Genomic DNA, 22,841 nt, shown 5'->3' with positions numbered 1-22,841 from the left:
GTTGCCTACTGAGGCCAAAGTCTGAGGGAAATGCACCAAGCCCAGCCCGACCCCAAGGAGGCTGGCTGGTGCTTTTGTACAGCCTACTGCTTGGGGTGTAGCCATTCTTCTTCCCACGAAGAAATGTCCCTTCCCACACCCCCAGGGGCTTGCATACAAACCTCTGCAGTCCTCTGACTCATCCATTATTTAGGAAAGCTAGATCCAGAGCCAGGAGCCCCACTCTCCCCACTCATTCCCCACCCAGCACCACAGTTTGCACACCTCTGCACTCAACCAGTGGGATGGCTGTACCTGTGACCCATGTGGATGGGGTCCGTGCTCTCACACAGCTTCCACTTAGCAGGACCCCGTTGCATTCATGGCTAGTTTTAGATGGTGAGAAGTGGCACGATCCGGAAGGTGACTCAAAGGCCCTGAGGCAGGAAAGGGCTTGGCCTGCTGGTGCTTGAGGAACAGAAAGGAGGGTCAGATGGGCAGAGAGAGGCAGGCAGGAGTCACCCCAGCTGGCCTTATGCCACAGTGCAATGCGAGGTGCTCCAGGGCCTGCAGCAGGGATCCTGATAGGTCTTGTGTTTTCAGTGCTACTCTGGCCACTGGGGGATGGACTGCAGGCTGCAGGAGGATGGGAAGGTGGAGGTTTAAAACCTGGCAATCACCCATGTAAGAGGTCCTGGCGGTGGTGGTGGCAGATGCAGGGAGCAGATCCATCAGAGACATGTTTGGGTGACAGAGCTGGCGGGTCTTTGGTCATTGAGTGTGGAGAAGAGGGAAATGAGAGTGTCCAGAATAACTCTAGGCTTTTGACTTGAGCAGCTCATTAGATGGTGAGGCCATTTGGTGAAACAGCCAAGACATAGGAAAGAAAAGTAAAAATCCCAGTTTTATATGCATTAAGTTTGGGATGCCAAATAGACACTCAACACTGAGAACTTAGTGAGGTCTGCAAGTCAGGACCACACCGGAGAGATGGAAACAGTCCATAAATTCTTAAAATTCTGAGCACATTGAAATCACCAGGGAGAGAGGGAAGAGAGGGAAGAGGTGGAAGGAAGGTGGGGAGCCAGAGGAGGAGCTGGGCATCTGGGCATCATGATGAATATTAGTTGGTGAAATGTGCTTCCAGTTTATAAGCAGGCCAGCCGCACATGGGGAAGTCAGTATGCACGTGAGGAGAACCTTCTTGCTGGACTTGGTGGAGCTATGATCAGCCCAGCCTCTGATGGCCAAGACCTTTGACTATGTGTATAGTGCCGGGAGAAGAAATACACTATTTTTAGACCCTTGTGCTGGAAAGCTTATTATGGCATTTGTTTTTCTTTTTCTTAGTACTCAGAAATTGTGTTTGGCTAAATTTAGGCTAACCATGAGATGACTGCATTTGAAAGATTTGTTGCACATCGGTATGGAAATTTGTTATCAGATGCACTTACAATGAAGAGGAAATGTCTCTGAACCTGCCCTGAATTATATAGTCTAGGTTTACTTTATCCCATCCTTTAGAATTCTCCCTTAAATGGGCATAGAGAACCTAGAAATTACTAAAAGTGGAAACAAATTGGAGTTATAAAAATTTGTTCTCAGATTTTATTTGTTTTATATGCAAGTAAGACCTTGGGAAAGAAGTCGCTTAAACCAAGGCAGTAATAAAAAATGCTATCTTTTTTTCCCTTCTCCTTCAAGATAGCCCATGGTCTTGAAATGATGGACCAAGAACAATTTGGAAGTCTTGGTTTGTGTCTTGATATGTTCCTAGTTCCTTGGTATGGATAGACGAAATGGAAACTCCTCTTACTCATCTTTGCAGCAGTTTTCAATATGGTTGACCACTCCCTCCTTCTAAAAACACTCTCTTCTTTTGGCTTCTGTGTGCCACACTCTCCTTGATTCCTTCTGCTCTGCTGCCAATCCTTCCCCACCTCTCCTGCTGGCTATTCAGAATCTTCATGACTTAGATGACTCACAGCTCAGAAAGAGGGATTAAAGTGTCCAGCATCATACAGCTGATAAAGAGCAGAACACAGATGGAAATCCAGGGTTGGAAACAACCTTCCTTTCCCCACATACTCTCTCTGCCTTCAAGGAACTCAATATAGCATTTAGTTGCATTAAAACAACAAAACCAAACCAAAAAACCATGGCAGGTATCTTGAACTGTAGAAGGACATGAAGGTCATGGTTAGAAAGAAGTATCTTCAGACTACATAATCTTTGTCTTTATACACATGAGTGCATGTGTCTGAATTATTTTGGTGGCTATCATGAAAAAAGAAAACTCAACATTGTGTTGATTATAGATATTGGAGTATTAACAAAGTGAGAAGAGAAAAACTAAATTAGTGTTTGGTTCTGGCTTGCTAATTTTAGTAATTTACAATAACTGTTTTCCGATTCTATCTCCCATACATCTAGTGTTGAACATGGCTCTCATCGGCTGTGTCCTGGATTGACTTGGTTGTAAGATTCATTTGGTTACAGCAGTTCCTGTGTTTTCCTTTTCTGCCTTCCCTGCCTGGGAGGCCTGTAATGTGGCTGCAGGCTCTCGAGGCATGCCAATTTGCTCATAGTTTCAAAAGGTTAGGGGTCATATTACTGACTCCACACCTTTTCTCATTTGTTCATTATTGAAGATGCTTTTCCCACAGACGAGACCCCAGTGGCCCTCCCCAGACTCTCCCTCACCTGTCCGCCTACTCTGGGCACAACCGTGTGCCAGGCGAAGCTGATCTTATTACTGTCTCATTCTGCTTGGCTGCCACCACTTCCCTTTCTGTCGTTCGCAGCCCCAGCCCACCCTTGACCTTGTAGCAGTCAAGACTTTTGCTGCTGAAGATGCCAAGGGCCTTCTGTAGGCTCCCTTGCTTCTGGTCCCTGGGCCCTGCTGGATTCCCACATTCTCTCTCTAAAGTGCTTTACTCTGTTACCATACTCTGGCGGTCCGGGGATGGAAGAGCTATGATGGGGTCAGGAGAAATCGCTGTTGGTTTTTATTGTTTGTGATTTATTATCACTTCCCCTCTTTTCTGGATTCATTGTTAAAGTCAAGCTCATGCTGAGAGAAACGTGAAAATACATCATGTTGAGGAGGCGCTGACAGGCCTAGAATCTGTGTGGCTCTTTCTCCTAGCTGCTGCCCCCACAGACAATGATTCCGGAGAAATATGGATTATCTTGTCCTTCCTTCTGCATAAATGCCTCATTCTCTGGTCACAGAGACATCCCATAGTAATCGAGGAGAGCCCCAAGTATGCAAGTCTCCTCTGGAGATGGAGCCAAGATGAAATGCGTGTCCTACAGGCTCTGTGAGTCTGCACGATGCCTAAGCTGCATGTTCCATTTGAAACGACGAGACTTTTGAGATTAGTCTTAAGTGTGTACCTCCGGTATACATGAAGCTTTCACCTCTGACGGTTTTCTCAAAATTTTAATTTCTGATCCTTGAAGAACACAGCAGTATTTTCCCACCCACATGTGGGGACTCATCCACTCACCGCCACCCAAACCTGCCTCGTGGTCAAGCCACCCTCCTCTGAGAGTCTCTTGTCACTGTCACACACCCATTTGCTGCCCCTCCATCCTGGGGCCTCAGACTCAATGCACCCACTTCAGGCACCGCCAGCCCCGCAGGCTGCGAACCAAGACCTTCCCTCTCCTCTGGGTAGCTCCTTTCCCCGTGGCCTTTGGTGTTGGTTTCAGACCTTGCTCCTCCTCACTCTCCCTGCCTCCTCTTGCCTCCTGTCCCCCAGGGAAAACTAAGTCCATTAACATGTTCTTCCTTCAGTTCTATAAATGCATCAACATCCACATCTCCCCTGCCTCTCGGAGGCCCAAGAGCCCACTGTCAGTTTCAGTACAGCTCAAGACACGTTTCTAATTCCAGAGGTGGCAATGGCGACGTGTGTGCATTGACGCAAATCTAGAACTTACATGTGTCTAAGTGAGCTTTAGATCCTCTGCCCATGAAGAAGAAGGGAGGGGAGGATCCATATATGAGGGGAGAATGAAGTTCCTATCACTTTGGACCATGGGCCAGGGTCATGAGTCTAGGGAAACTATTTTTCTTCCTGAGTTAATTTTGCCCTTATGATCACCAGATTTTGTAAACATATTCCAGTCTTTATATTATTGGAGCTCCTCTGCTTTGTTTGGTACTATTGATAACTCTTCCTTCTGGGAATCTCCACTACCTGGCTTTCCTGGCAGCACCTCTTCTGGCTCTCCTGTACCCCTCTGCTGTCCCTCCCTTCTCTTCCCCTACCTCTTCAGAGTTGGTGTTCCCCAGGGGGCTCTGCTCTTAGCCACACATCCTCCTAGAGTGGTCTCGTCTATACCCACTATTGTAGGCGGGATTCCTCAAGAGCAGACCCTGAGACAAGATTCATGTGGAAGAGATTTAGTAGCAAGTATGCCCAGGATGGGAAGTAGAAGTGAGGAGAAGAGGAGGAGGCCAAGCCAGGGTGCCATGATATCAAGTCACGTCACACAGGATGGCTCTGGAGGTGGCATGGATCAGTCTCATAGTTGTCCCCACCAGGGTATAGCCCAGACTGTGTATACCCCTGCACCTGTCCCCATTGCTTTGACAGGTGCACGTTCCCAGGTACTTCTGACTCTTGTGTTTGTAGGCAAATCGTGCTCAGCATGCCAAGAGCCACATCTAATGAAGAGTCATGGAGAGCATGCCAAGAGTTGATGTGCACAGAGACGATAAAGGGTAGCTTTATCAGATTGTGAGTGGGGCATGGGCATTGCTGGCCACACCCCTCCTCTTTGCTGGAGGCTCCCACATCTCCAGGCCAGCCTTGCTCTCTCTTCTAGGTCAGATGTGACTGCTTAACTACCCACTTGACATCTTGTCTTTCTGGTCGTGTTATGGGCATCTCACATTGGTACCCCCACTCCCTGGGCCCCATCTGCTTGCCTTCTATGGCAGCAATCTCATCGGTGGTGGTTCAGGTTCCCACGCTCATCCCAGGTCAAAACGGGGGGTCTTCCAATTCCTCCCTCCACTCCACTCCTTACCCCAGAGGGCTTCAGCATCACTGTGAACTTTCTTTCTAGGTATTCTCCATTGGGTCCTTCTCCATTCCTAATACTGCTGTCTCCCTGGTTAGAACTTAATAACTTGCTGCCACCAATCCAACAACCTCCGAATTTATCTTTTGGTCTCCAGTCACCAAATCCACCTTCATTGTTGCTGGAGAGCTCTGCCTTGAAACACCTTCTAATTCTGCCACCTTGTTGCTTAAAACTCTCCAAAAGCTTCCCTTCATCTCCAGGAAAAACCTCAGGTTCCTTAACACAGCAGGCACAGCACCACTCACCAGCATTCCTGCCCTTGGGACAGCCACTTCACTTAGTTCATATACAACCCCACGGTATGAGTTTGGAGGGGCTGCTGTAGCAAAACAGCACAGACCGGTATGTGGAAATGTATTCCTTCCTTCCTTCCTTCCTTCCTTCCTTCCTTCCTTCCTTTCCTTTCCTTTCCTTTCCTTTCCTTTCCTTTCCTTTCCTTTCCTTTCCTTTCTTTTCTTCCTTTTCTTTCCTTTCCTTTCCTTTCCTTTCCTTTCCTTTCCTTTCCTTTCCTTTCCTTTCCTTTCCTTTCCTTTCCTTTCCTTTCCTTTCTTTTCTTTTCTTTTCTTTCGTCACAGAGAGAGAGGCAGAGACATAGGCAGAGGCAGAAGCAGGCTCCATGCACCGGGAGCCTGACGTGGGATTCGATCCCAGGTCTCCAGGATCGTGCCCTGGGCCAAAGGCAGGCGCTAAACCGCTGCACCACCCAGGGATCCCTGGAAATGTATTTCTTATGCTTCTGGAGGATAAAAGTCTAAGATCAAGGTGTCAGCAGGTTTGGCTTCTTCTGTAGCCTTTCTCTGTGGCTGTGGGTAGCCCCTTCTCTCTGAGTCCTCACGCAGTGTTTCCTCTGCATGTATGCACTCCTGGTGACCCTTTGTAAGTCTGAGTCTCCTCTTCTTGTAAAGGGTACCAACCAGTTGCCTTCTTGTAAAGGGTACCAACCATTGTCTAGCTCTTTAAAGGCCCTATCTATAAATTGAGTCACCTTCTGAGGGACTGGGGGTTAGGGTTTCAAAATAAAAATTTTGGAGAAATAATGCAGCCGATAACATCTGCTGTCTGCCTGTTTTTTCTTACCTCCTTGCCTTGTTTTAATGTTTTCTCTGTTAGAATATCCTCCCTGTTGTCATGTGACTACAAGTCCTCATGATTCAGAGCAGGTATCACTGCATTCCAAGAGTCTGAGGTTCTCCCCTGACAAGCACATGACCCTCCTCTGTACCCGCTAAATGTTCTGGTTGTCTCTCCATCCCTGATCTTACTATGTTATTTGACAAATATATTTAGAATGAGCTATGTAAGTGCTTGCTTTGGCAGCACATATAGAATGAGCCATGTTATATTGCCAATATTTGGCCATTTTTAACCTAACAAACAGAAATTTCATATGGTCTAACCTAATGCATCTTTCTTCTGGGTCCTGAGCCTTTTGAACCCAGGGACTGTCTTCTTTACCTCTGTTCACCACAGTGTTTGGCACTGAATGGGTCCTTGATAACTAGAAGAAATGAATGTCACAGGTGACATTCTCTGTCCGTGAGGTTCTTCCTATATTTTTTACAGAGTTGAAATATTGGTTACAAGACAGTAGATAGAAGAACCTGAGGCTGTATCCTCAGAGTTGTAAGGACCAAGAGTTACTCTTGGTAGGCTTAACTAGGAAGGACCACTGAGAAGTGAGAGCTTTGAACTGGGATGGCAAGAAGGGCTAGCATTGAGACTGGGAAAGAACTGGAAGGAAGGGAACTCAAGGAGCAAAGCCATAAATAGTGGATTAATGGCGGAAGTGGGCATTAAGTGGGAATGGGCTTCCTGGAAAGGATAGCCATCAGGAACCTGTGAGACCGAAGGGGGCCAAGGAAGCACAGGCCAAGTAAAGGAGTTCCTTAGAAGCCAGATTCAAGAGTTTGCATGTGACCATCAGGCACTGGGGAGCTATTATCAGTTCCAAGAATGACATAATGAAAATGGGAGTTCTGGGAAGATTACCCAGCCTGTGAGATCACACATGATCAAAGAGACAGAGTCTAGAAGCCAGATGAAATTGGGTGGCCATTTCAGGAACCCGCACCTGAGTTGAGAAGAGCTTGGGAATCTTCTTCCTGATTGGCCTGAAGCTCTAAGTCGCTCATTTGGAACTATTCAAAACTGGTTGAAGTGTCAATACAGCTTCAAAGAGGACTTCTAATAATATGATGTAAAGCTTTCTCTGATTGCAGATAAGGACTGACCCATTAAAGGAAGTGGTTGAATATGTGGGCTTTGTGAAGTCTGTTATGACTTTACCAGAGTGAAAGGCAATAGCCCCAGTTCCTTCTTGGCCAAAGGCTGGTTGTCCTGCCTCATTTTAGAGAAACGCCATCTGAGAATGCAGGCCTGGGCTCTCTCCAGAGAATAATCTGTGGTTTAGGGAGTAAGCTTGGAAGCCAGAGTGCCTGGATTTGAATCCCATCCTGACTCCTCAACTTACTGTGTGACCTTGAGAGAGTCACACAAGCACAGTGAGCTTTGGTCTCCTTACTATAACATGGGAAGGATAACACCATAGTTTCTACTTTATAGCTGAGTGTCAGGGATAGTGTGATGAATACGTGCAAATCAATTAGAATACATGTATTGGGTTGAATCACAGAGGATTGCCATTTTGGGGGGATCTAAAAAGGCTCAGTATTGTCAATTTCCAATGGTTCATCCTATAGTAAATACTCAACGTGTTAAGTGCTGTCATCTAGACCCTCTGACACCTGGTCAATGTTTGCCCAACAAGTGACAGAGGGACTGTCACAAGGACACAGCCCCCACAGCAAGCCCTGCTCTCTGTTTGCCTTTTTCTGGTTTCTATCTCTTCTTTCACTGCTGCCACCCTCCCCTGGTGACAACAAAAGCACCGTGCTCCTGTCTTTTTACCAACCAGGGCCTGGAAACACCTACCTTTCCTCTTGACTAACTTGAAATTGGCTAGAATGTCCAAAAGTTAATTTTATTAAGAAGTTAAGAGGATGTTTAAAAATGGAAGAGAGAGGAGGCAAGGATGCCTGGTTACAAATGAAACGATGAGATTAAAAGCAAAAACTAACCAAAAAAAAAAAAAAAAAAAAAAGTCTGAACGTTAAACAAAGATGCTGAAACTAATAGCTTGAGGTAAGAATTAACTTGGCAATGCTTCTAAGACAAATGCAATCTTCATACCTTCCTGGAACCTACTTCTCATCTAATCTTGTCATTAGGGCCAGGCTGATGTCCCCTCTGGCTCCACTCGGTACAATCCCCTGGTATTCTGTGCAGAATCAGACCGCAGCCCTGAGAAGAAAGCAGTTCTTGCCTCTACAGCTTCGTGAGAGTTCTTACCTGAGTTCCAACCACTGGCACTGGCCTGTGTAGTTCCTGAGGCCTCTCCCAGTGTATTTGGGAATTCCTATTCTCCATCCCTCAGGCCTGGGAACCCCTTCACCCCATTTTTTCTGCCTAGTTCTCTTTTTCGGAACCACAGTCACTAGCAAGCTAGCTGTGTAGATAGTTGCTACCCTTTCGTGACAGGATGGTGCTGTGCCTGTGCCAGCATTTTCTGAAAAACTTTAAGGCTCTCAGCTAGCCAGAAACAGACTCTGCCCTTTCCTGTTTCGAAGGCCAGCTCTATCCCCCGGAGCTGGCCACTCAGTTCCTGTTTCCTGTTGGAGGGACACTCTCACTTCTCACTTCTTTTACCCAGCAAAGATGACGGACGTGTCCTGCATATTTGAACTCAAATAACATTCCCTGTTCATTTTCCTAGACCATTCCCTGGTTACTCATCACTCAGGTATTTGTAAGGGAGGGATAGAATTCTTCTTGATAGGCTCCTAATTACATATTTACTGTACATGGTGTTTCATTTTTGCAGTTACATTTGGTGGGGTTTTTTAAATACAGGAAAGCATAAAGAAGAAATAAAACAGTTCATAATCACTGCTTAGTTAACCATGATTTGGGGTGGGGTCTTGGGGGTTTTTGTTTTGTTTCTGTAATAAAAGTACATAATAGGAAAACCCAAACAGTTTAGAAAGGTGTAAAATTCCATCCCCACCATTGTAGTCGTCACCCTAAGATAATCACTGCTAGCATTTTCTTGTGAATCTTTCTGAAAATAAAATTTTTAAGTATATATGGATACTTCTGTATTGCTGCCCTGTGTGGCACTGATATATAACCCTTTTTGCCTGTGAGATATTTTCCTAAAAAAATCATTCATGTACATAAACAAATCTATAATAATTCACTCTTATTTTGCCCATCCTCTGAGGACATTTCATGCAACTCAGCCAGTCCTAGCATGATGAACACAACATACTTGGCTAATGAACATTAGTTTCCTGTTCAGAAAAACTCTCATCCTCTCTGTACCCTTCCCTCTGACACCACCATTTGGTTTGTGTTTTGGCCAATAGTTTTGACCTAGAATGGCTGACAAAAAAACAAGGTATTTGACTGGGCCTGCTGCAAAGACACAGAAGAAGAATATTTTACTACACATTAAAATGCAGTTTTATAGGGGCTTCTTCCTCTTTCAAGTCAATGGTTGAGGAGAGAAAGAATTAAAAAGAGAGATTATGCTTCTGCTTAAGATTGTGCTGGATGTTCTAGCCAAGGCAGTTAGGCAAGCAAGGGATATAGAAGATATCCAGGTTGGAAAGGAAGAAGGAAAACTATCTCTTTTTGCAGATGTCATTATGTTATATATAGGAAATCCTGAGGAATCATCCTTGCAAAAAATTGTTAGAACTAATAAAAAAGTTCAGTAAGGTTACAGGATACAAGATCAATATATAAAAGTCCATTGTTTATCTATACACTAGTTATAAATAATCTGAAAATGAAATTAAGAAAACAAATTCATGGATAATAACATAAAAAATTAAATATTAAGGAATAAATTTAGCAAAAAAGTGCAATACATATACTGTAAACTACAAAACATTGTTGAAAGAAATGGAAGAAGAACCAAACAAATGGAAGAACATCTTGTGTTCATGAATTGGAAGACTTATGATTGGTAAAATGGCAACACTCCCTATATTGATATGTGGAGCCAGTGTCAAAATTTCAGCTATTTCTTTTGCAGAAATGGACTAGCTGATCCTAAAGTTCATATGGAAATTCAAGGGACCTAGAGTGGCCAGAATAATCTTGAAGAGTAACAAAGTTCAAGGACTCACACTTTTCAATTCCAATACTTACTACAAAGCTACAGTAATCAACATAGTGTGATGCTGGCATAAGAACAGACATATAAGACCAATGGAATAAAACTGAGAGTCTAGAAACAGACTCTTCTTTCTTTTATGGTCAGTTGGTTTTTGACAACGGTGCCAAGACCATTCAGTGAGAGAAAGAATAGTCCTTTCAACAAATGGCCATGGGACAACTGGATATCCACATGCAAAAGAATGAAATTAGACCTTCTGCATCATACCACATGCAAAAATTAACATGGATCAAAGACCTAAATGTAAGAGCTGAAACCATAAAACTATTAGAAAAAAAGCATAAGTATAGTAAGTCTTCATGGCCTTGGATTAGGCAACAGTTTCCTAAACTAAAGTACAAGGGACCAAAGGGAAAAAAAATCAATAAATTGGGCTTCATTAAGATTAAAAACTTTTGTGTTTTAAAGGATTCCATCAAGAAAGTGAAAAGACAACCCACAAAATGGAATAAAACATTTGAAAATCATATATTTAAGGGACTTGTAACCAGAATGTGTAAAGAACTCTAGTTCAAAAATAAGAGAAATAACTTAATTGAAATATGGACAAAGGATATAAGTAGACATTTCTCCAGAGAAGAGACACAAATAGCCAATAAACACATAAAAAGGTGTGTGACACACTAGCCATCGGGGAAATGCAGATCAAAACTTCAGGGAGATATCATTTCATACCTACCAGGACAGCTATCCTGAAAAGACAGATAAGAACAGGTGCTGGAAATGTCTGGGGGGCGGGTATTGAACCCTCGTACACTATTGGTGGGAGTGAGTTGGTGCAGCTCCTTTGGAAAGGAGTCTGACAGATCCTCAAATTACCCGTAGAGTTACCATACAACCCTGCCACTCTATTCCTAGTTATTTACCCAAGAGAAACGAAAACACAAATCCACCCAAAAATGTGTACACAAATGTTCATAGAAGCATTATTCTTCATAGCCAAAAGTGGGAACAATTCTAATGTCCATCAGCAGATGAATGGATAAATAAAATGCATTATACTCATACAGTGGGATATCATTCAGCCATATGAAGGAATGAAGTACTGTTACATGCTAAAAAGATGAATGAATCTTGAAAACATGCTAAGTGAAAGAAGCCAGTCACAAAAGGCCACATGCTGTATGATTCCATTTATCTGAAATAATTAGAATAGGTAAATCCTTAGAGACAAGTAGATTAATGTTTGTCAGGGACTGGGGTGAAGGGAGTATGGAAAATGACTGCCAGTTGGATGTGGAGTCTTTTCATGGGTGATGAAAATGTTCTGTGGTTAGGTACTGCTGATGGTTATACAACCTCATGAATATACTAAAAACAGTGAACTGTACTTTTTTTTTAAATGGTGAATTTTATGATATGTAAATTATATCTCAATTTAAAAAATAAATGAGAAGGATTGATGGAAATCATTGGATATTTTATAATATCTCATATGATCATTGTGGTCTTAGCAAGGTTGACTAGCAATGTAGGAGGCAACTGTTGTCCTCGGGGCACTGGATGGGACCCAAGGAACTATTTCTATCACCGAATGCCTGGAAGACATCTCCATACTGTCTGTGGTATCACAACCCCACCTACAGATGATTCACTTCCGAGAAAGGACCCCTCCAGTAACCATTGGACATTTCAGTGATTTCTAGCTTTTTGCTTTTACCAACAATGCTGTGGTTAATGGTCTCACTGTTAATGCACAACATGTTAAATATAAGCCCTACATCATACACAGTTGCCCCCAACTCTGGGAAGAGAGCTGTTCTCCCAACTACTCATCCTGTTTTATATACTGGTATACAGTGGGCTTCAAACCCAGGCAAGACTCCTTGCACTGTGGTCCCCTGGGCCATGGTGCTGTGCCACCCTCCACCCAGGAGGGTAAAGTCCTTCCCCAGCTCTCACAGACCCTCTGCTCCTCTTTGAGTCATGAGACGAACCCTTCCACTCTCTCGTCACATAGCACTACACGTGCTGTTGGTGTTCAAAAAGCGCTTCTAGCCTCCCCTTACGAAATGAAGCCAGTGTTTGTCTCATTTGCCTCTTTCCAGTAGGGAGTCATGGAATTTTTTCGATGCAGTACAAAAAAAGTTTTCCCTTGTTACCTTTTCTACTTTTGTCTCCTGTAATTTCCAAGTTCTCTGTATTTCTGTGTGTTTTTTTTTTTAAGATTTTATTTATTTATTCATGAGAGAGAGAGAGAGAGGCGCAGAGACACAGGCAGGGGAGAAGCAGGCTTCATGCAGGGAGCCTGACGTGGGACTAATCCCGGGTCTCCAGGATCAAGCCCTGCCTGGGCTGAAGGCGGCGCTAAACCGCTGAGCCACCTGGGCTGCCCTATTCCTGTGTTCTGAATGTGTGTGGCCGACTGACAGCTTGCATTTCATTATGATCACTCTAGCCCTAAAAGGGTATGGGGCTCCTTTAAACCTGGCTTAGGAGGATTCCAGCTCTGATTTACCAGATATGTACCTCTCTCTCCTTCCCCCTGTCCCCAGACTACAACACAGTAGACAGGATAACGAAAGCCTCTTACTGCTTGAATCCGATACTCCTCTGCTAAATCTATCCCCAAATATGTGCGGTTGAATAAAATTCAGTTAAGTTTCCTCTAATTCATTTAGGTATTTTTTGTTGGTTTTAATCATGATCCCCCTTGGTGCTGATTTGGAATAACCAAGGCTACAGAGCAAACCTGTTGACTTCGCTGCAGTGGCTGAACACTGTTTCGCATTGAAATGCTGCAGCTGAAATTATTCTGGGCTGTTTTATCTCCTAAAATCATAGAATATTAGGATCAGAAAGGACCTTACAAGTGATTTTGCCTAACCTTCCATATCGCTGACAGACAGCCACCCAGCTTCTACTGAAAATTTCCAGGATCCGATTCTCCCTGTTCTGGCAAGCAGCAGTTTCCCTGTTGAGTACACCCATCTTACAATGGCTTTCCTCGGACTGGGCCCGAACCTGCCTCCCTGTAAGGCCCGCCAGGTCATCTTACTTACCTCCAGAGTTGCATAGGATTTGCTTTGTTCTCCCACAAATAAATCCACACATTTGAAGACCACTGTCATTTCCTTTCCTAGTCACTAGGTCACAGATTTTGGAAATTTGTCCTTCATAATGCAAGGTTGAGAGAATTCTTACCTTCTTGGGCTTCGTCCTATGTTGTTGTCTTCATTAACATTGGCCTTTCCAAATGTGACACCTGAACTGAACACAGCACTCTGTTTGAGGTTATGCCTGTGAAGAATGCAGTGAGGCTGTTACTGCTTGCCTTGTCTGGCTGAACCAGAAAAGAATGGACCAGCACTGATCAAGTTAGATGCATTCACATATACACCATATTTCATTTTAAACCAGTATTGTGCACCTTCTCGTGGTGTTCTTACTGTTCCAACCCACATGCATTTTTCTCTCCTTAGTAATATTCATTAAATGCTTCTGATGTGCCACCGTCCTAGGCACTCTACATACATTATCTCATTTAGTCCTCAAAATGGCCCAATGAGAAAGGTACTGGTACCATCTTCCTTCCCATGTGACAGATGAAGAGACCAATGCATAGAGGTGTTATGCATTGGGTCATGTTCCCATAGCTAGTAAGTGGTGAGCTACGATGAACGTAGAGGAAAGTCTGGCTCCAGAGCCCAGCTCTTGACCACTGCTCTGCACGCTGTCTGACCTCCTCACCAGCAGTACTTCCTGCTACATTGTCATTGTTCCTGTTGAGCCCACCTCCCAGTGTGGTTATTGTGTTGGAAGCCAGCCACATCAATCACCTCTTGCAGCATGTTGAGTTTACAATTTAATATACTAAATCTTTTTCATAGGCAAAGGCTTAATTTTTAAAACCCTTTTGTCCTTGTTAACTATTGTCTGACTAATTTTGGATCTTCATTTCAGCCTGTGCTTGTTCTTGACCGTGGATGTTGTCAATCAACTAGCTAGACTCCCAGCTTGGCCTGAAATGCAAATCTGTTATACCAATACATCATCCCTAAGTACTACTCCCTCCTGTACCTGGATTCTAGCAAGTATTTATTCAATAGCCTTGGGTTCTATTTTTTAACCTACAAGCCTGTGAAACAACCTCCATACACTCACACTTCTGCATCCATTCTATCAGCTGCCCTGTAGAAAGAAGCCAGGATGCCTGATGCCCACAGTGAATTTCTGGAAGCGGCCCTCTAGATCCCATGCTAACTCCAGTAGTTCATCATTTTCTGTTCTAAGTGTGCACAAGCTTTCTGTTCAATAACCCAGTCATGAATTTTGTCTTCCCTCCTCTTATCCCTTCTTTCTTAGCAAATCAGAATACCATTTGTCTGTCTCCACCAATCCCTTCCCCATTGTCTCCATGATGATACCCCCAGAGGTATGTGGTCACCAGTAGAAGCTTTCAGAGCTGTGGCATGTCAGAACTCTTGAAAGAGGGAGTCCCCTTCACCTGTCCCAGGCAGCAGTTCCCACAGAGCAATGCTTGTTGTGCCATGTACATCATTCTCCTTAGCAGGAAAGTTAAAGCAAAGTGAGAGTCAAGTAGTTCATTGCTTCTGTCACCTCTTAACACCTGGTCTTTGTGCTCTGAACGTTACTTCTAAAGCCCCTTTTTGTTGTCCTGGACAGTCTCCATTAGCATCAGTTCATTCTGACTTTTTGCCTTCCTGGCAAGGATTTTACAGCCTCTGGGCTCTTATATTTAGCCGTCTTTTTTTCTTCTTCTTTCTCCAGCATCTCTTCCATCTTTTGAACATGTCCTCTGAAAATTCATCTTAAGGAAACATCCCCCACAGTTATAATGGGGTCTGTGCCCTCTGTTTTTTCCTCATCTCCTTTTTTTTTAATTTTTTTTTATTTTTAAAGATCTTTATTTATTCATGAGGGACAGAGAGAGAGAGAGAGAGAGGCAGAGACACAGGCAGAGGGAGAAGCAGGCTCCCCGCAGGGAGCCCGACATGGGACTCCATCCCAGGACTCCAGGATCACGCCCTGGGCTGAAGGCAGGTGCTAAACTGCTGAGCCACCCAGGGATCCCCCCCTCATCTCCTTTGAAAACATGTCGAAATTTTCTTTTGCTGTGTTGAATGTGATGATACATGGCTTAGGCCATTGTATTACTCTGTTCTTTGTTTTTTCCTCTGGGATTTTGTTTCTTAGGAATTTCTGATTTATGGTCACTCAGAACCTGAGGACTGTTGTGGTTGTGTACTGATGCTCATTACTTCTTTTCTAAATTCATTTTTCATTTTCCTACGGGACTAATCAAAATTTGGGGACTCCGTTCGTGTTTTCTACTGTTCTGCTAACTATAGAATCTTTCTTTGTCACATCCTTCAGCAGCTGACTTCTCCTTCCATAGATTCCAACCGCTGGCTCCTTTTACCGTCAGGGGACAGAATATACCTTGGTCACTTTTTTCTGGTTCCTCCGGAGGGAAGCATCCTTCTGTCTTAAATCATCTTAGCAATTGCCTTTTTCAACACCAGAGCAATATCCTGCTGTGTTGGCTACAGGATAATGGTCCCTGACGAGGAAGAACCTTCAGGCTGGGTAACTGTTAAATCCATTGTGAAAACCACACAGATAATCAAACTTGCCAAACAGTAGCTCTGACACAATACAACATCATTAGTTAAAGGTGTGCATGACATTGTGTCTGCTTCTCTCTGGTAGTGTGATCCGAAGTCAAGTCGATGGCAAGGATGCACATTTTATAGATGGGAAGACTGTTGCAAAAATCAGTGTAGGATATAGGATTCCTCTACTTGAATCATTCCACAGAAATGTAGTAATCTTCTCACAGACTGGTGTAGACCATTGGCTTGTGTGTCAGGAATCTGCCCAGACCGAGCTCACTAGAACTTTAGGCAATGCCTGATATTTGTTGTTTCTTTCTGTTGCTTTCTGAAGATTTGGCAAAGAGCAGCCTAAAAGACCAACCCCTGAAGGGTTTATACTCAAAGTTAGGTTTCACAAAGGGAAAGTGGAAGGGCTCATTTATGTTTCCTGTCTTATTTAAAATGCTTTTTATTTTGGAGTGATTTTAGACTGAGGAGAAGCTACTAAAATAAGAGGTCCTATGTGCCCTTTGCCCAGCTTCCCCTGATGAGAATATGTGAGATGTCTTGTGAATATCTCTGCCTGTGAGAGGCAGGGTCAGCCTGAACTCCAGTCGGGATGCCCTATGATAATAGCAGCATTCATGCCCTGCTTACCAAATGTCAACAGGAACTGGCTAAGCACTATTGGGTGCTGCGGCACCCTAATGAGGGTGTCGTCACGATCACTGTCCCCTTTCTGCAGATGAAGGATTGGACTGACTTCATGGGGTTGAGTGACTCGTGTGGCACTTTAGTGGCAAAGACAAGATTCACATCTGAACTCTTAACCATTATGTTATGCTGCTTCCCTGCATGTCTCACACGTGTGTTTGGGGCTCAGCTAAACACCATGGGGCCAGTTTCTGCAGGAGGGTAGTGTTTAACCTCCTGCATTATGGTGGGGTGATGAGGCCCTGTTCCCGGCCCTTCATACCTTGCAGTCAGTTGTGAATGACAGACAGACAAATATGTTGAAATGCTGAAGGGATGTTGTCTCATTTCTTTCTGCCTCGTTTTGGGGGTGCTTCGTTTCTGGCTCAGGCACTACAGGAGCGAATTTGTAGATGAAGATATCCTGTGGCTCTCACTTCTACCGCCGAGGGGTATGAGATGCAGGATGCTGGCAGACGGCCCGTCTGGGCTGTGGCAGAGCAGTAGGTGTTCAGACCCACGCTGACACGCCTGAGCACCTTTCAGAGGCCTTGTCCCAAATCCCACCTTTGATGATACTCCTGCAGAATCACCCCCTTCTTCAGGAGATTTGATTCTTAGTCCAGTCACTGTGTATCAACTATCACTGCTATCTGACAGCTCTTTAAATGTCCATATTGCTTCTTAGCGCAGCAGAAAAGCCAGGAGGCAGGAAGGGAAAGGTCATGCTAATCTTGGTTGTTACATTTGGTGCCAGGTACAACAGACACCAAGCACATTTAAGCCCAAACGACCTTGGTAACTTGATCTCTCACATTCCATGTATTTCAGCCAAGGAAAGAAACACTGGTGTACAATGTTAAAGAGATGCTTAACACTTTGGCATTTACAAAGTGCTTCCAAATTATCTGAGCCTCATCGCCTCATCACATTCTCTATAGGTGGGGGTGCTGAGGGAGGGTACGCAGCTTGTCTCAGTTTTGACACTTATATTCGGCATAGCTACCATGGATCTTGGGGAGGCCTAAGCGTTCCAGGACACTTGGAAAGTGAGCATTTCACTGTGAAAGTCAAATGCTCACTTTTCAGATTTAATTTTATAAGAGGCAAGAAGGAAGGTAGATGAGAATGGGACTGAGCCAATTGTATCTGCCACAGTTCTTTCTACCTCTCCCAGCATCATTTAAAAAACAGCATCAGTGGCTCAGATGCATAGGGCTTTGTTAATCCTCGCTCGTCACGTGTTCATGGCCCATGAATAGCAAAGCTCCTTTTCTAGATTGATTCCCTTCTATTCTCAAAACTTGTACTGCATTGTGTGCATCTATTTTTTTAACTTTCTGATTGAAATGTAACATATGTAAAGTACATAGATATTTCTAGATAACTCAGTAGATTTTTACTATGTATCCTTGTGAAAGCACCACCTAGATCAATATATAGAATATTACCAGCATCTCAGAAACCTTATTTTTTCCCTGCTCGGTCAATACTGGTTACCCCCAAGGGTAACCATCATTGTGGTTAATCTGGTCTCTATCCCCATTGGTTTGTTTTGCCCGTTCATTATTTAAATGCATTCATACATTGGCGTGTACTCTTTTTGGACATGCCTTCTATCACTCACCTGTGAGAGTCATCTGGTTTTTGCATGAACGGGGAGTTAATTTGTTTCCTGCTCTCTCTCTGCTTTATCTTCTAGGATAAGTGGCATCATGAGGACTAGAGTAGCACAGAAATGGGAGCCACCTTTTTCCCACTCGTGGAGTATCTCTTCCTCTTAAAAACCATTCCCTTTAATTTCTCATAAAGCTTGCGTGGTGCACTGCCTTCTTTGGCACGATGTCTACTTTAAAAGGAATCTCTTGGAGACTTGTACATTTGCCTTGGATGCTGTCAGCCTAAAAGAATTTTCTTGAACACTTCTTCATTTGGAGAAGGTGAAAGAAGAAAGTAAGAGAAGGATGTTTTCTGGAGGGACATATTTAGACAAAGGGAAAAAAAGCACCAACTACAGGCATCACTAGGAGCTTGAACTAGAAACCAGCCTTTGGAGCTGAGACTTACATCTGTCTTCTGGGTCCCTCCCCTTCTCATAGTCTCAGTACAAAGCTGAAGGCATGAGAAGCTCAAGCAAGTCTGTCTCTTGGGGGTGGGAAAGCTGGTTTGAATTCAGGCCGACTCTGAGAAGCCTTCCACCTGCTAAGGCTATGGGTGGTGGGCTTTCCCTATCAAAGCCAGGGTGGCTTTCTTTATAAAAACACTCAGTCCTAGGACAAACTTGAGAGCAGGAATAAAGCTGATGCTTTTCAATGGAGTCTTAAATGAAGATGAAAGAGACTAGTTATTGCTGCAAGTATGGTCATATATGTAAGTCAGGGATCAAGCACAAATATTAAAATTGTGCAGTTAGCTCTAGTGTTCGGTTGTTGTCTCTGCCTTAGGAATCTGCTGGTTTCATGCCTTCTATCTGCCAAGATAACATCCTGGAATACTCTGCAGAGATTTAATCAGGGCTTCTTGCTCAGCAGCTAGCACACACTGCAAAGGTCCAGATTGGCAAGCTGGGCCATCCTCAGGCACTTCCATTTAGCATCCTTATGCCTTTGTGTCTGTGAGCATATGGGATTAAGTGGATGAACCACTGAAATCCATCACCTCTAACATCAGATGACCAACCTTGAATTTAGCAATATTTATTGCTAACAACTTTACAATATTTTACTAAGTTTATTGAGTAATTTTTATAGCCCTGGCCCTTGCTCTGGGCTTTGCGTATAATATCTCAATTATACCCCCACAGGACCTTGGGAGTTAGGTGGGATTATTCCCAATTTGCAAGTGAGCAAATTGAGGGTCAGAGAATTTAATCTGGCAGTAAGTAGGGAGTAGTAAGAAGTGGGATTGAGATTCAACACCAGGTCTCTCGGGTTCCAAAGGCCACGTACCTTGTAACACCACATTGCTTTTGAAAAATAAGTCCTCCCCTTCTGATGTGCCAACCCTCTGGTCAGCCCTTGCCTCCCCTCACCCCAAGACACACTCTTCAGTCTGTCCAGTAACTGGTTTTAGAACAGCTGAAAGCTGGAAATACCTTGCCACTCATTTTGTTTAGCTGATTTTTGAAGCTTCATTATTACCCAGTTGTATTTTTTAAAGGAATTTTTAAAAACACTTAAAGCTGTAGGGGCGCCTGGGTGGTGATCGACTCTTGGTTTTGGCTCAAGTCCTGATCTCAGAGTTGTGAGATGGAGCCTCAGACTCTGCACTCAGTGGGGAATCTGCTTAAGGCTGTCTCCCTCTCCCTTGGCCCCTCCCCTTTCCCTAAAATAAATAAATAAATATTAAAAAAATACTTAAAGTTATAGAGCAAAATGGAAAGCACCTTGATGATAAGAAAACATTGGTTGGTTTTAATGCTGATGTCACCACGAATCAAAACAAGTTCTGAGACTTGGGACACAGACTTAATTTCTGGGTGCCTCAGTTTCCCTTATTTGTGAAATGAGGAGGTTAAAATGTATGCTGTTAATGCCTCTACCTGTTCTAAAAACATGGGCTGGTATGACTTTTGTTTTTGGTTTTGAGATTCTAAAATGGACTCAGAGTACAAATATTTCTTAAGCCTTAACTGCTTAAATGCAAGTTAAGCGAAGTGGATCAACATTGGGGCTTTCAGAATTTTTTAAAAAAGATATTAGTTCTTTGCCCTTCTGAGTAAAACTGCATTTTCCATTGCATGTCCCAGTCCATCACTCCCACTAAAAGAAAATCCCATAGGTTCTTAAATAATTCATATTGGAGCTCAGATTCCTTGAGGGTCTGGCAAGCTTTAATCTTGGATAAAATGATGTGAAATATTGCCAATAGCCAACCTTGGGTTGCCAACCCAAATATAAATCCCTCCTTGTTTAATAAATGAATTTGTAATATAAACTGTTTTAAATTATACCTGGTACAATTGAATAGACCTCAGATACTGTTGAGCAACTTTGAAAATAAGAAATAAGATGATATTATAGTCTAATTATTGAAGAATGTGCATACTTAAACAAAATTTTACTGCATCATTTTAGACCCAATAAAGAGAAAACTGGCCACGTGAGTGACTCAGGATCATCTGTCATCAAACATGGGCTCAATCCTGAGAAGGTCTTCATGCAGGTTCATTATTTAAAGGTAAGTACATCTAAGTGGCAGAAGCCAGTTGTTATGGGGCAACACTTTTTTTTTTTTTTAAGATTTTATTTTTTATTCATCAGAGACACAGAGAAAGACAGAGGCAGAGACACAGGCAGAGGGAGAAGCAGGCTCCATGTAGGGAGCCCGATGTGGGAATCGATCCTGGGAATCCAGGGTCAAGCCCTGGGCTGAAGGCAGGTGCTAAACTGCTGAGCCACCCAGGGATCCCCATGGGGCAACACTTTTTAGGTTATATGTGTAAACCTATAAACATGGCTGGGGCAAAACAAAAAGATTATCCACATTGTAATGTCATTTGACTGGGTAGGTATCTGACATCCAATAATTAAAACATTTCATACCCCCAAAATTAGACATGAATCAGATTCCCTGCCCTGTACATCCCTTCCTCTGCTCCATGTCAGTTTTGAAGAGCAGAATCTCGAAATTGCTGTTAGGTTCCAAGTAGAAGACAGGAGGAATAAAGAAGTATTTTGTGTTATTAAAACTTTTCCTGCTAGCTGAGAGAGACAGGAGCTGGACCCCTCTTGACTTTTGGTCCATGACACACATAAGGCTTCGTACAAACCAAGGAAAAATGAGATGGTGATACCATTAATAGAATGGTTGAGAACAAAATAGTTTTCCTTAATTTCCAGGTACAGTCCTACTGGTAAAGATATGAAGGGCAGCCTGGGGCATATCAGACAGGACTTCCTCTATGTGCAGAAAGCGCTGGTGGGTACGTTAGAGTTGGCTCTGTTGTAAGCAGTGTTCTTATGAACCTGTGATAGGCATCTTTATTTTTTTCTTCCTTCTAGGGCTATTTCCTTCTCCGGTTTCTTGCCCAAAGACTTGGAGATGACACCTATTTTGCATTTTTAAGAAAATTTGTGCACACATTTCATGGGCAGTTGATTCTTTCCCAGGTAATTTATGCGTCGTCACAAGTCCATGATACATAATTGGAGGGAGTGTGGCATGTGGGGACTAGGTTATGTGAGTATCAAAAAGTAGGGAAAAGATTTACGATTTAATGCAGTAGGAAAAATAGGGAGTTAACAAAGTGGACCCAGAAAGGTGTTGTTTTAGAGAGGACAGACTGTAACCCAAAACTGTCCTGTGCACAGGGATGTGGATAGTCTACCTTATGTGACCTTAAAAACAAAACCAACACAATCCTGCTCTTCCCTCTACGTGGAATGATCTTTGCAAAGTTGGCTTCCTCTTATCCTTTTGTCTTAGCTGGAACACCACAATCTCAGAGTCACCCCAGCTGCACAGATATGCACTCACTGTTATTCTCTTCCCTTTGCTGTTGTCATTGCCTTCATTGTCATTGCCATTATTCATAATTATATTGTCATTGGGGGGGGTCCCTTTTGTTTTTTTTTCTTCCTCCTCCTTCTGTGCATAAGCTCAACAAGGCCAGACCATGCTCTTTATTTTACCAGTACCTAATATACAATTGGCACACCATACATGTGGCATATATATTTGATCAACAAATCTCTTAATAAGAAGATACTCTGAAATATTCAGACAGCCTGGCCACAGAACTATCAGAGAAAGACACTGTCAGCTTATACTGGTGTCTGTGAGCTGCACATAGCAAGAAAGTTAGCAAAGGAGAGGCTCTGAAAACAGTGCTCGAAGGATGTGGTCTCAACACAGATTGGTGTGACGGGTATTTTTGATATGTGACAGTGGTGCTCATACACAGTTTTGAAGTCACATTGTCCACAGTGTTAGATGTGACATATGTGTATGTACAACCTGAACACATATGAAGGGAGTAGCATGAGTGAAACAAGATGAGATGACTGTCCCTTGCCCTTACATTCTTTTTTTTCTTTTGGTTCAGGGGAAAGTAGGGTCTTCCTAAACATATACTTGGAAAGGTATCTTGAAAAGAGGCTCAGAAGTCTTATGTGGACTAATCAGTCTTGGTGGACTGATATGCCCAAATTCCCAATGCTTAAAACCACTGCCCACTGAGCTTCTTCAGTGTTAAATGAGCGCGTTGTATGTCCATGACCTCTGAGGTTCTGATGTCAGCCTCCTGTGGAACACTCAGTGCCTTCTCC

The 22,841-nt window shown here is 43.4% G+C and overlaps 1 protein-coding gene across 50 annotated transcripts in view; it reads left to right on the top strand.

Annotated features, from left to right (window-relative positions):
• AOPEP (aminopeptidase O (putative)) overlaps window positions 1-22,841 on the top strand; it is a 332,682-nt gene that overhangs the window by 193,124 nt on the left and 116,717 nt on the right. For all 50 annotated transcript variants that reach the window (XR_007413833.1, XR_007413800.1, XR_007413804.1 and 47 more), the window contains 2 exons: window positions 20,649-20,751; window positions 21,576-21,683. Coding sequence is in view for 24 of the 50 variants with exons in the window: in XM_049115915.1 (XP_048971872.1) it covers window positions 20,649-20,751; window positions 21,576-21,683 (211 nt within the window). In the remaining 26 variants the exon portion in view is untranslated. The remainder of the gene's footprint in view (window positions 1-20,648; window positions 20,752-21,575; window positions 21,684-22,841) is intronic.

The sequence above is a fragment of the Canis lupus genome, chromosome 1 (genome assembly GCF_003254725.2).
Source record: "Canis lupus dingo isolate Sandy chromosome 1, ASM325472v2, whole genome shotgun sequence".
Taxonomy (NCBI): domain Eukaryota; kingdom Metazoa; phylum Chordata; class Mammalia; order Carnivora; family Canidae; genus Canis; species Canis lupus.
This window is presented reverse-complemented; position numbering and strand designations above follow the sequence as displayed.